Source organism: Pseudorasbora parva, chromosome 3 (genome assembly GCF_024679245.1).
Source record: "Pseudorasbora parva isolate DD20220531a chromosome 3, ASM2467924v1, whole genome shotgun sequence".
NCBI classification, from domain to species: domain Eukaryota; kingdom Metazoa; phylum Chordata; class Actinopteri; order Cypriniformes; family Gobionidae; genus Pseudorasbora; species Pseudorasbora parva.
Genome location: NC_090174.1, coordinates 62,945,045 through 62,958,868, shown reverse-complemented (window position 1 = coordinate 62,958,868; position 13,824 = coordinate 62,945,045). Strand labels below are relative to the sequence as shown.

Here is a 13,824-nt window from a genome sequence, read left to right as displayed (position 1 = left end):
ACTTTAATCATGGTTTAATAACCGCAGAAACACCGCACGAATCATGGAGCTGATAAACATCACATCACCGTCCTCTCCATTCACAAACTCATCGTGACATCAACTTCTCAGGGTTACTATGGCGATGGTCTCCAGCCTATTGGGAGCACAGGCTGGTGTCATGTGACGTAACGGAGAGCGAGCCTAATTAGAGCGAGAGAAATTAAGGCACTGTGAACACGAAGGAAGCTCATTCAGGTTGATTCAGGGAACCGTCCAAATCATCAAAACGTCTGAAGCTCAACTTTGGACAAGAAACCATGAAGATATGATCTTTTTTTTGTGTGTGTGTGTGTATTACATACGATTAAACACAATGGCTTCACCACACATGAACAAATATTTATTCTTTAGACATTGCGTGTATTAATACTTTTTAAAAATCACAGTGTTTGCATGTCTCTGTTGAGGACAAAACGATGATTACTGTGAAATATGCACATATACACACTATAATGCCAAAAGTATTGTGATCTCTGAGTTCGGGTGTTCGATCTCTTCATGGCCACAGGTGTATAACTCCAGCTCTCGGCCTGCAGACGCTTCTACACACATTAGTGAAAGAATGGGTCGCTCTCAGGAGCTCAGTGAACTCAAGCGTGGGGCCGTGATAGGCTGACACCTGTGCAATAAGTCCATTCCTGACATTTCCTCACTACTAAATATTCCACGCTCAACTGTTAATGGGATTATAACAAAGAGGAAGCCATTGGGAACAACAGCAACTAAGTGTTAAATCATAGAGTGGGGTCAGCGCATGCTGAGGGTCACAGTGTGCGGAAGTCACCAACTTTCTGCAGAGTCAACAGCTCCAGACCTCCAGACTTCTGTGGCCTTCAGATGAGCTCACGAACAGCGGAGAGAGCTTCATGGAATGGGTTTCCATGGCCGAGCAGCTCATCCAAGCCTTACATCACCAAGAGCAATGCAAAGCGTGGGATGCAGTGGAGTAAAGCAGCCGCCACTGGACTCTAGAGCAGTGAGACGTGTTCTCTGAGCGACCAATCACGCTTCAGTCTGACAATCCCATGGACGAGTCTGGGTTTGGCCGTCGCCAGGAGAACGGGACTCGCCTGACTGCATTGTGCCAAGTGTAAAGTTTGGTGGAGGGGGGATTATGGCATGGGGTTGTTTTCAGGGGTTGGCCCCTTAGTTCCAGTGAAAGGAACTCTTGAAGGTGGGGTAAGTGTTATTTCAAAACTGTTTTAGAAAAAGGACTCGGGCCGAGTGGAATAACAAACTTGTAGCCAATCAGCAGGTAAGGGGCGTGTCTATGGCGAGAAGAGAGGCTCAGTGCGCGTCATTATTCAAAACACACGTCACACAGGACAGACATTAGCCAAGAACTAGCCTAATATGCTGCTTTTGCTTGACTATGCTCATGTCATGTTTGCTTGTTTGTCCATTTCCGATCGTACTGTCGCTCACTTCAGCGATGATACAGACTCGTTTATTTCCACACCGTATGGAGCATCTAAATCCCCTCAGTGTCTGTTTCAAGCTTCAGCTCACACAATGTCTCCGACAGGTAAGATTCTATACTCCTAATATATGTTTGTTTCCTCTTTTCATTTATATAACCCATCCGGTCATAACTGTAATATGTCGTTAGCTGGACTATCGAGCTTGTATACTAACTTTATCGAGTTGTTCATGAGAACGGTTTGTGTTTTTGTGATCGCTATAACTCTAATCTGGTCATAATTGTAATATGTTTGTTAGCTGGACTCGTGCTGGTGTACTATCGAGTTGTTCATGAGTTTGTGTTTTTGTGATGGAAGGGGTGACTTTTTCATTGAATATTCGACCTGGATTAGTTTCTGCCATAGTCGTTGCCTGGGTTATGTATGTGTGGGGCGGAGCTATCGATATAGGGCCGAGACCCTTTCAGGGGGTAGGGGCGTGCTTGTTTTGGTGATTTGAGATATCAACAACGGTTACCAGATAGCACTGACCCCACCTTTAATGCTTCACCAAGACATTTTGGACAATTTCATGCTTCCATTTTTGTGGGAACAGTTTGGGGACAGCCCCTTCTTGTCCTGTCATAAAGAATGGTCATAAACACACTCCTAAACCTTGAGAAAAGCCTTCCCAGAAGAGCTGAAGCTGTTAGAGAGGGTGGGCCGACTCCAGATTAAACCCTACGGATTAACAATGGGATGATAATGTGCATGGAAAGGCAGGCGTCACAAAACTAATGGCAATATAGTGTGTAAATATATCATATGATCTGTGCATTATTTTTTGAAGTTATATTATATTTGCATCACATTCAAGTCATTATTCGCTAATAATCTTGCCCTTGATGAGACGAAAAAGATTTGTACAATATGAAAGTGAGTACATGACAAAATTTTCATTTTTGAGATGAACGATATCATACATCATAATTCCACTGAAATCACAGATCAAACAAACGACAAATGGACAATATTTAAAAGTGGGAAATACAAATACAGTATGAGACTGATTTGACTCATCAACGTCATCAATGTTAGCTAGAAAACATAAAACTCATATGTTGATGTTTCATGAGCGAGCTGGAGATTTAAAGGGACAGTGCACCAAAAAACTAAAATCTATTATTTACTCGTCCTCAAGATGCTCTAAACATGTATGAGCTTCATTCGTCCGTAGAACACAAAAGAAGATATTCTGAAGAAAGTTGAAGCCGAACAGTTTCCAGTCCCCATTGACTTCCATAGTATTTTTCATATAATGAGGACCAGCAACTTTTTGCTCACCGACATTCTTTAAAATATCTTGTTTTGTGTTCAAAGACGCTCATACAGGTTTAGACGAAGAGTAAATATCAGATTTATTTTATTTTTCAGTTGAAGTATCCCTTTAAAAGCGCTTAAAAATCTTTTACATATAATAAATGTTGAAGCTCAAGGCACGCTGAGGAGTCATTAATCCACAGAAATCACCAGAAGATGAAAAACAGCCCTGAATATCTCAGATTACACCCTTTAAGTGAAGTGGAAAAGATTTTCACATTGTATGTGCACTTGAAAGTGGACTCCGATCGCAGTTTAGTCCATCTGAACGCTGATCGGGTCTCAGTCCACTTTCTGTTCACACATGGTCAACTAGAACGTTACATTGCGTTTTATGATTTCTTCTCATTTATGCATACATTGGATATTAAATGTGATTATGCAGTATAAAGGTCTGAGTTTGTTTCAGTATAAAGAGTTAATGTGGAGCGTTCACATATACACCGATCAGGCATAACATTATGACCATCTTTCTAACATTATGTTGGTCCCCCTTTTGCCAGCCTGAAACCTTTCTGACAGCTTTCTATCTGAACCAGCATTAACTTCTGGAGCAGTTTGAGCTCCAGTAGCTCGTCTGTTTGATCGGACCCCACGGGCCAGCCTTCGCTCCCCACGGTCATCAATGAGCCTTGGCCGCCCATGACCCTGTGGCCGGTTCTCCACTGGTCCTTCCTTGGAGCACTTTTGATAGATACTGACCACTGCAGTATCCATCAAAAGCTTCTAATACATCACATTCCTGCTTCTAACACATCAACTTTGAGAAAAAAATGTTCAATTGCTGCCTATTATATCCCACCCACTAACAGGTGCCGTGATGAAGAGATCATCAGTGTTATTCCCTTCACCGGTCATAATGTTATGCCAGATCAGTGTAATTATGAACAGCTCTCAAATCCCTGAAACAAACCGATTGTGACTTTTAGTGGTTTCTGGATTTGGTCCGAGAGTAGAAAACAAGTGGCAGTTGTGCTCATCTATGAGGATCTCTGCCTTCTTCAAGTCGTGTCGGAATGATCACAGAAAAACTACATTTCCCATAATTCTGGCAGCATGAAGCATTAATGACACACTTTGCTCTTCATTATAACGTTAGTAAGCGCAAAAGAGAGAGAAATATCTGCTATAATATTTGCTAGGAAAGCAAAGTCAAAGCTCTTCTGAACCCCTCCTCCTCCCCAGCTCCACCTGCCTAGATGCGATATGGGATTTATTTTTCATTACTTTCCAGCAGGACTTGAAGGCAGCAGCGTATTAGTAATAAATAATAGAAGTTGTGCTCTTCTCTTTGGTTCCTGTGAGCCAGATATTGAATACTGAACTGAATTTGAATTGAATTAGCAACAGGATACAAAATTGTAAGTTTAATTTAATATTGTTCAGGTGAATTAAAATAAGCCCTCACAGGGTTTTTTTGCCTCTCGCTGCACTGTATATACATTATTTTCAATTGTTATTTTTTTTTAAACAGTGAAAAAATACAATTTAAATCATAAAAGTCAAATTAAAAAGGAAAGAAATTCAAATAAATGTCACTATTCCACTAGGAATTAGCCACGTTCTCATCACACAACATTTAGGAAATATTTGATTATGCATTTTAGAATTAAAAAAATGTATTTCATTCATATACAGCAGCTGTAAAAATAAATAAATGCAATGCATTTTTTTTTTTACTTAAAAAGTCACATTACTAAAATTAGTTTTATTGTAAAGTTTTATTCAATTAAATGCAATTTTATGGATTATTATAGTAGACCACTTTAGATAGACCAGAATTTAAAATTAATTTCAGCCAAACAATTAATTTTTGGTGCTGTATGCCAAAAGTTTGCAAACTGCTTTAATAATATTAGAGAAAACTGCCAAATTAATTCTGCCAAATATAAGCAAACACATATACCGGTAATTTAGTCCAAATTAATTATGTTTAATAGTTAACTGAAACTAAAATGAAAGCATTAAAGTTGCTTAAAATAAACCTGTATAAGTAATAAATAAAATATAAAAAACTTCAGTATTTTTATTTAGTTGATGTACTTAAATAAATAAAAATAAAATAAAACACATCTAATAAAAGACAAAACAAAAATGACAAAAAATCTGTGATGTTTTGATTTTTTTTTTTCACTTAAAAAGTCACATAAAAATGCCTGAATGCCATTATTACTAATATGAGTTTTATTGTAAAGTTTTATTAAATTAAATGCGATTTTATGGATTATTACCACGTTACCAGAATTAAAAATTTCAAAATAGAAATAATTGGTGCAAACTGCTTTAACAATATTAGAAAAAAAGCCAAATTAATTCTGACAAATATAAGCAAACAAATATAATTAAGGCCAAATTAATTATGTTTAATAGTTAACTGAAACTAAAATTAAAGTTGCTTAAAATAAACCTGTATGAGTAATAAATATAATAATAAAAACTTTAGTATTTTTATTAAAGTGATGTACTCAAATAACTAAAACTAAAATAAATAGACATCAAATAAAAGACTAAACAAAAATGGCAAAAAATCTGTGATGTTTTGGGGAAAAAATCACTTAAAAAGTCACATAAAAATGTCTGAATGGCATTCATTACTAATATGAGTTTTTATTGTAAAGTTGTATTAAATTAAATTAGATTTTATGGATTATTACCACTTTATTTGTGTTAAAATTTCCAAATGTTAAACAATAGAGAAAAATGCCAAATTAATTCTGACAAATACAAGCAAACAAATATATTTAAGTCCAAAATGAATTATGTTTTATAGTTAACTGAAACTAAATTGCTTAAAATACACCTGTATAAGTAATAAGTAAAATATAAAAAAACTTCAGTAAATATTCTAGTTAAATAACTAAAGCTAAAATAAATAGGCATTTAATAAAAGACAAAACGGCAACAAAAAAGTGTGATGTTTTGAAATTATTTAAATTGAAACTCAGTAAATAAATAATTTCGTCATTCTAATTCTACATCCTGTGCGACCAATTCAATTCAAATTCCCGCTCTGCGAGTGGTCCATGTGCTCCTGACGGCTCATGTTTCCCGCCATGATAAAATAAAGTGCATAAGCCAAGTGAACCTCTGACGTCTTTACTCCGCCCTCTCCTCAGCTCCACCAATCAGAGGCTCCGTATCACTGTCCTCTCCGCCCACGCTCAGATAGTCACATGACCTCACGGGTTCAGGCCGACCCTTGAGGGCGAAAGTGCACGCCATTAAAGAGAAGAGTAGGCCCAAAATCTCGATGAAGAAGCTTTCTCCGGGAAAAAGGCAATCTTTCCCTCGCTGCAGGTTGTGTTTTATCACACACACACAGGCCGCACACACACCCAGCGCCGCCACACAAATGACAGCTGAAACGAGAAGACATTAGTGAGTGATTCAGATGAAGCCTAAAACACAAACTGAGATAAATACTTATTAAATATACTGTTTTTCTGCTCACTAAGGCTGCATTTGTTTGAATTTTAAATTGTGCGCAATGAAACACTGAACATTATGATGTTGTGTAACAATGCTATCCTTTTTAATGCAAGAAAAATCTGCTTTGATCATAAAAGTGTGCAATTTAAAACAGTCCATATATAATACTTACTAAAAAAAAACTGATTAAATATTATATTTGTTAGGCTGCAAGAAATGTCTTTCTTCAGCTGAACACAAGGGAAGATATTGTGAAGAATGTCAGTAACCAATCAGTTAACTGGAGCCATTGACTTACATAGTAGGAAAAATAAATACTATGTAAGTCAATTGCTCCAGTTAACTGTTTGGTTTCTGACATTCTTCAAAATATATCCCCTTGTGTTCAGCTGAAGAAAGAAATTCATACAGGTTTAAACAACTTGAGGGTGAGTAAAGGAGGACAGCATTTTCATTTTAAAGTGAACTATCCCTTTAACTGACCATTAAGTGTAAGCATGCAAATGTGTTATTAAATTGCGGAAATTAACCTAAAATCTGACGGCTCACAATAGTAATCCCTGATTGACTAAGAGTTAAAAACTCTAAACTGAACTAACTAAGAGTAATTACCAGTCAATTAATCGCAGTACATTCAGACAATCGTTTTGTATTACAAATGGAATGTACAGCTTAAATATGCAAATAAGACATGTCATTAAATATGCATTAATTTGCATACCGAAATTAGAACATTGGATAAAACCAGATTCATAATTCTTGTTTGGTTTTGTTAACATATTAAAGGGTTTTATAGAGATTTCGGATTGCTGTTTTCATCACTGCATAAATCAGAAAACACTGTCAACAGACACATTTTAAGGGGTTAAATGTTGTATAAATCAGGCAAATGATATATGAACAAACCTTTAGAATATAGATATGAATTTGGTGTGTGTGTAAAGCTGCTGAAGTGGAGATTTCTGACTAAAGAGATAAATTGAGATTGAATTCTACAGACGCAAACAAATAAAGTGCAATACAATAAACACTTAAATGTGTGTTCTGGATGTTTTCTTTCCACTAGTCACTTATGGAGGCAAAATAGGCAAAAATTATTAACCGGTGTATGTTAGGGATGCACCATATATTGCCACCATATCGGTATTGGTTGATGCATGTTCATTTTTAATGTTATCGGCCAGATACGAATATTTGTCTGATTTATTAAAGCTGATAAATAATGTATTATTTCCCTCAGCTGAGACATTTCAGTGTTCTCCATGATGGGTTTGAAATGCTTGAAATATTATTGCAATCAATTCAAAAAAGGAAAATGCAGTTGAAGTCAGTCATATCGGCAACATAAAAATATAAAGAGAACATCATGATTGTCTGTTTGGGACATGGATTTAATAATGAAACTTTTGTTTTTGTAATCAGGCTCCCAAAAATTACATAATTTTAAATTTAGATTCATTTATTTAGATCAGCCAATATATCGGTTATCAGCTTTCAAATATAAAGAATTACCGGTATCGGCCAAAATGGTTATATCGATGCATCACTAGTTAGGAGGTTTGAGCAAAACCTTAATTATACAAAAATTTGGATTTAGATTTATCGCTGATATATCGTTATCGGCATTCAAATATAAAGAATAATCATATCGACCAAATTTGTTGAGGTTTGTGCAACAAATTTGATTAACTTGTATCTTGTATCTTGATTATACAAACATTGAGATTTAGATTTTCCACCAAATGTTTTGGTTAGCAGCTTTGGCTCTCAAAAAGCAAACAATCTGGATTTAGATTTATCATCCAATGTATCGGTTATCGGCTTTCGAATATGAAGAATTATCGGTTACAAGTATCGGACAAAATGTTCATATCGGTGCACCCCTAGCTCAGAGGTTTGAGCAAAACCTTAATTTTACAAAAATCTGGATTTAGATTTAGATATCGGTTATCGGCTTTCAAATATATAGAATTATCACATTCAGCCTAAATGTTCATATCGGTGCATCCCTAGTTCAGAGGTTTGAGCAAAACCTTAATTATATTAAAAGTTAGGATTTCGATCATTGGCCAATATATCGGTTATCAGCTTTCAAATGTAAAAAATTATTGGTATCTGCCAAAATGTTAATATTGGTGCATCCCTAGTTAGAGGTTTGTGCAAAACCTTAAATATACAAAAATTTGGGACGATATATCGGTTATCCGCATTTGAATATAAAGAATTATCGTATCGACCACATTTTTAGAGGTTTGTGCAAAATTTTAATTATACAAAAATTGGGATTTAGATTATCGGCCAATGTGTCGGTTATCGGCTTTGGCTCTTAAAAAAACAAACAATTTGGATTTAGATTAATCATCCAATATATCGGTTATCGGCTTTCAAATATAAAGAATTATCGGCATCGGCCAAAATGTTCATTTCGATGCATCCCTAGTTCAGAGGTTTTAGCAAAACCTTTATTATATAATAATTTGGATTTAGATTATCAGACAGTATATCGGCTATCGGCTTTCGAATATAAAGAATTATCGGTTACCAGTATTGTCCAAAATGTTCATATAGGTGCACCCCTAGTTCAGCGGTTTGAGCAAAACCTTAATTTTACAAAAATTTTGATTTAGATTATCAGCAAATATATCGGTTATCAGATGACGTCACCTGTCAAGATGTGCAGTGATGTCACCAGCTTTGAATGAGTGACAGCCACTCCCAGGAAATCCAGCAGGAAAGAGAAGCTGGAGAACAGGACGGCGCTGTAGCAGAGAGCGGCCAGCCAGTACAGCAGACACATCCCCCATCCGTGCAGACCGCCCAACAGACCTAACAACACATCATCATCATCTGAGAGGGGCGGGGAATATCCCAAACACCAATCACAACACCTGGCTTTCCAGCCCACCAATCAGAGCACAGTGTGCTTTTCAGAAGGAGGGGCATCATAGTAGGGCTGGGCGGTATATCAAGTTTGTACAATATATCAATATATATATTTTTAGAGAAGATAAAGAATGAGCCAATACCGTTTATATCGATATACAGCAGATTGAGACAAACGCATCTGTCAAATAGTGGAGTACGCAGAGTGAGCTGATGCAGGGGAAGTGCATGATACAATTAGTCCTCAACAGGACACACGCTTTATATTAAAGGGTTCGTTCACCCAAAAATGAAATTTATGTTATTAATGACTCACCCTAATGTCGTTCCACACCCGCAACGACCTCCAAGAGCGTATGCAAGTGTATGCACACTATACTGTCCATGTCCAGAAAGGGAATAAAAACATCATCACAGTAGTCCATATGAGACATCAGTGGGTTAATTAGAGTCTCTTGAAGCATCCAAAATACATCTGGGTCCAAAAATAACAAAAACTACGACTTTATTCAGCATTGGCTTCTCTTCCGCGTTTGTGTTCAATCCTCAAATAAAGATTCAAACGGTTATGAATCAGCGAATTGATTCATGATTCAGATCGCCGATGTCTCGTGATTTCAGCAGTTTGAGACGTGATCCGAATCATGAATCAATTCGCTGATTCATAACCGTTTGAATCTTTATTTGAGGATTGAACACAAACCCGGAAGAGAAGCCAATTGCTGAATAAAGTCGTAGTTTTTGTTATTTTTGGACCCAAATGTATTTTGGATGCTTCAAGAGACTCTAATTAACCCACTGATGTCTCATATGGACTACTGTGATGATGTTTTTATTCCCTTTCTGGACATGGACAGTATAGTGTGCATACACTTGCATACGCTCTCGGACTAAATATAAAATATCTTAAACTGTGTGTGAAGATGAACGGAGGTCTTACGGGTGTGGAGCGACATTAGGGAGAGGAGTTAATGACCCTTTAAGGGCTTCAAAATAACTGGATATATATTATAGTTAACCCGTATAGTTTAAAGCAGCTTCCCCCTTCAGAAGCTCTGACGGATATAAGCTACTTGTGCTGACTTACAGAACTCATGCTGTTTAATACGTTTGAAATATGGTGCTTTCCTCAGTGCAGAACTTACATTTCACAGGTATATTCTCTAGGGCTGTAACGATATGCGATATGAAATCGAAATCGCAATACGCAGGTCCACGAACCTGTATCGCGATGTGAGAAGGCAGAATCGCGACACACCCCTTCCAACTCCCAGAATTATCCTTCCTGTCCAGGTCCAACTTTTAAGTCAGCAGTATGGCAACATTTCAGCTACCCGGTGGAGAACAAGGATGGCAATCGTGTAGTTGACAAGAAAAACGTCGGCAGTAGCCTATTGACCATACAGATATATGGTATTGACGGCAAAATAGGCTACAGAATATTGTACAGAATAAAACTGTTTTGTCCCCCCCATATCGAGGTTTGTATCGTACCGTGGGTCAAAAATCGTGATACGAACCGAATCGTGGGTTTGGTGTATCGTTACAGCCCTAATATTCTCCATCTGAAAACGTTAGAAAGTCTTGCAAATATGTCCATTTTTCTGTCAGGAGAGGATGAGCCTTCTAGAAGTAAATATTCACTAAACTTCAGGCTTCCGTGAATGAGTGCAATATATTGCATTGCCTAGATTACATTCGGTGTATTTGTTTATAGTCTTCAATATCAACATTGTTTTTAGGACATCACTGGGCAGGATGTGAAATAACATTATTATTAAAGATTTTTTTTATACAGATTTTTTTCCCCATCCAAATAGAAAAACGTAGAAAATACCGGGATATATACCGTGTATCGCCATTCAACCAAAAAATTTATGATTTTTTGGCCACATCGCTCAGCCCTGTTTCATAAACACACGAACTATACAGAGTTACTGACATGACAGACTGGGATGAAAGGAGCTGCAACAATGGAGAATATGAGGAATAATGCATGTAGAGCATGCATTCTAGTAGAGCCCAAAAACACTAAAGAATTTATCAAACCTGTGTCCGTGCGATTCTGATACGCGTGCATCGTGAAGGTCACGCCGTAGATGAGTTTGCTGTCCGGATCGGAACAATTTTGGACCTGGATCCAGTTTGGGTCGGCGATAGACGTGCACAGCGACACAAGGGTGAAGCATTGGCACACGGCCGCAGGGGTCAACGCCAGGGTCATGCTGACCCCAGGAACTGCCGACTTTACAGATGGGTTTAAAAGCAGCACGTCCTGTAAAACATACACATCTCACTTTCAAATGATTTTATAGTTGCTCATGAATGGAGCAGCTTTGGAGAAAGAACACAGTTTTCACACTATATATTCCCATTCCTCAGGGTAGGTTTATTTTTTTATAGTCACACCCACACACACATTAAAGTCTCTCTCTCTCTCTCTCTCTCTCTCTCTCTCTCTCTCTCACACACACATTAAAGTCTCTCTCTCTCTCTCTCTCTCTCTCTCTCTCTCTCTCTCTCTCTCTCTATATATATATATATATATATATATATATATATAATACCCCCTGTTTTGCCCTACTTAGAATGTAATTAAAGGGTTAGTTCACCCAGAAATGAAATCGCTCCACACCAGTAAGACCTCCGTTCATCTTCACACACAGTTTAAGATATTTTATATTTAGTCTGAGAGCGTATGCAAGTGTATGCACACTATACTGTCCATGTCCAGAAAGGGAATAAAACCATCATCAATGAATGATGTTATGAATCAGCGAATTGATTCATGATTTGGATCGTCAATGTCACGTGATTTCTGTAGTTTGACACGCGATCTGAATCATGAATCAATTCGCTGATTCATAACCGTTTGAATCTTTATTTGAGGATTGAACACAAACCCAGAAGAGAAGCCAATGCTGAATAAAGTCGTAGTTTTTGTTATTTTTGGACCCAAATGTATTTTGGATGCTTCAAGAGACTCTAATTAACCCACTGATGTCTCATATGGACTACTGTGATGATGTTTTTATTCCCTTTCTGGACATGGACAGTATAGTGTGCATACACTTGCATACGCTCTCGGACTAAATATAAAATATCTTAACCTGTGTGTGAAGATGAACGGAGGTCTTACGGGTGTGGAGCGACATTAGGGAGAGGAGTTAATGACAGACATTTCATTTTTGGGTGAACTAACCCTTTAATAAATTGTAAAAAATCAAAACAGCACGTGACAACATGAGGTGCAGATCACGTGACACGTCACGTCAACAAGCCTTCCGTAACGTAAACATCCCATTCAAAACGATATTAAGCATTACGAGAATGACAAAGCCACAATAAAGATTAAAAATGTAAATAATAATACCTGACAGGGTCGCGCGTGACGTCACTGCCCGAAAACGACGTTTCTCACCTTGACAGGAGAAGAATCGCTCGTGACATTATAATAACGGCTATTAAACATTCCCTGTGTTCCACTAATCTCATCCTGGAGCAGAATAAAGATTAACAATTTGTCTATATTGTAAACTCGGCTCGTGTTGTCTAAATCCCCAGCACGGAAAAGCTAATCGCGGCGGTTTACAACATGTCTATGGTTTACAACACGGAACGACTCGACATGAAAGCACAAGAACACTGCGCATGCGCAGCTCCGCTCGCACAGCGCCCTCTAGAGGCTCGACGGACACGCATTACATGAACCTATTGACATCTGTGACTCGGAATTGTTTTGTTTTAGTATTATTTTTTGTTTATTTATCCTAATGTACTCCCTGGCTGTATTTTTTAAATCTTTAAAATCTAATAAAAATGATGTGCAAATAGAAAAGCTCCGCTTCAGGGAAATCTGGAAATGAGTGTCACAAGCCAAACAACCAGCAAACAATTATAATTCGTCCAGGAATAAAGCTGCCCCTCTCACATGATGCATGCTTTCTGTTTCTCATGCCATAACGCTGGGTAGAACCGAGCAAAATAAAGAAGGTTTCAGGAAAAAGACACAATTGCTTTTTGCCTTTTTATTTGACAGGGTTCCCAGTTTCTTACCAATAAATACCCATGACTTTTTCAGTTGTTTGTGATGAGAAAGGTATTCCTAATCATTTAACAGACATTACACTGACAGAGCATGAAATATTGCAGACTTGCTAGAAAAATACACAATGAAAAACAACACCAGTGATCGGTTTTAAAATCTCAGCATGTTGTACACTGCAAAAAATGCTTTTCTTACTCAGTATTTTTGTCTTGTTTGTAGTCTAAATATCTAAAAATTCTTACATTAAGAAACATTTACTAGACAAGTAAAAATTATTGTCTTGTTTTGGGAAAAAAACCCTCAAAATTAAGAGTTTTTGTTTAAAATAAGATAAATAATCTGCCAGTGGGGTGAGAAAAATAATGTTGTTTTAAGATTATTTTTCTCACGCCATTGGCAGATTATTTATCTTATTTTAAGCAAAAACTCTCTTCATTTAGAGTTATTTTTCCCCAAAACAAGACAATTACTTTTACTTGTCTAGTAAATGTTCCTTAATGTAAGAATTTTTAGATGTTTGGACTAGAAACAAGATAAAAATACTGAGTAAGAAAAGCGTTTTTTGCAGTGTGGTTTTCCCCAGTCATTAGATCCTGTTTTGAAATGTGGAATAAAATCTCCTTCTCAAGCCCCGTAAACAAT

The 13,824-nt window shown here is 37.1% G+C and overlaps 1 protein-coding gene across 1 annotated transcript; it reads right to left on the bottom strand.

Moving 5' to 3' along the window:
* Positions 1 to 360: 360 nt before the first annotated feature.
* LOC137071610 (transmembrane protein 127) lies at positions 361 to 13,388 on the bottom strand. Its single transcript, XM_067439770.1, has 4 exons — positions 12,508 to 13,388; positions 11,184 to 11,409; positions 8,916 to 9,077; positions 361 to 6,181 (listed from the first exon to the last, which is right to left on the bottom strand). The coding sequence occupies exons 2-4, from the start codon at positions 11,356 to 11,358 to the stop codon at positions 5,919 to 5,921; spliced, it is 600 nt and encodes a 199-aa protein (XP_067295871.1). The 5' UTR covers positions 11,359 to 11,409; positions 12,508 to 13,388; the 3' UTR covers positions 361 to 5,918.
* Between the last annotated feature and the right edge of the window lie 436 nt (positions 13,389 to 13,824).

Bases quoted from the DNA above. Each gene is read 5' to 3' on its own strand.
- LOC137071610 (XM_067439770.1), bottom strand. From the start codon at position 11,358: ATGACCCTGGCGTTGACCCCTGCGGCCGTGTGCCAATGCTTCACCCTT. The intron at 9,078-11,183 runs GTTTGATAAATT...ATGTGTTGTTAG, and splicing joins TCAGAATCGCACGGACACAG to GTCTGTTGGGCGGTCTGCAC. The intron at 6,182-8,915 runs GTGACGTCATCT...TTCTCGTTTCAG, and splicing joins ATCACTGCACATCTTGACAG to CTGTCATTTGTGTGGCGGCG.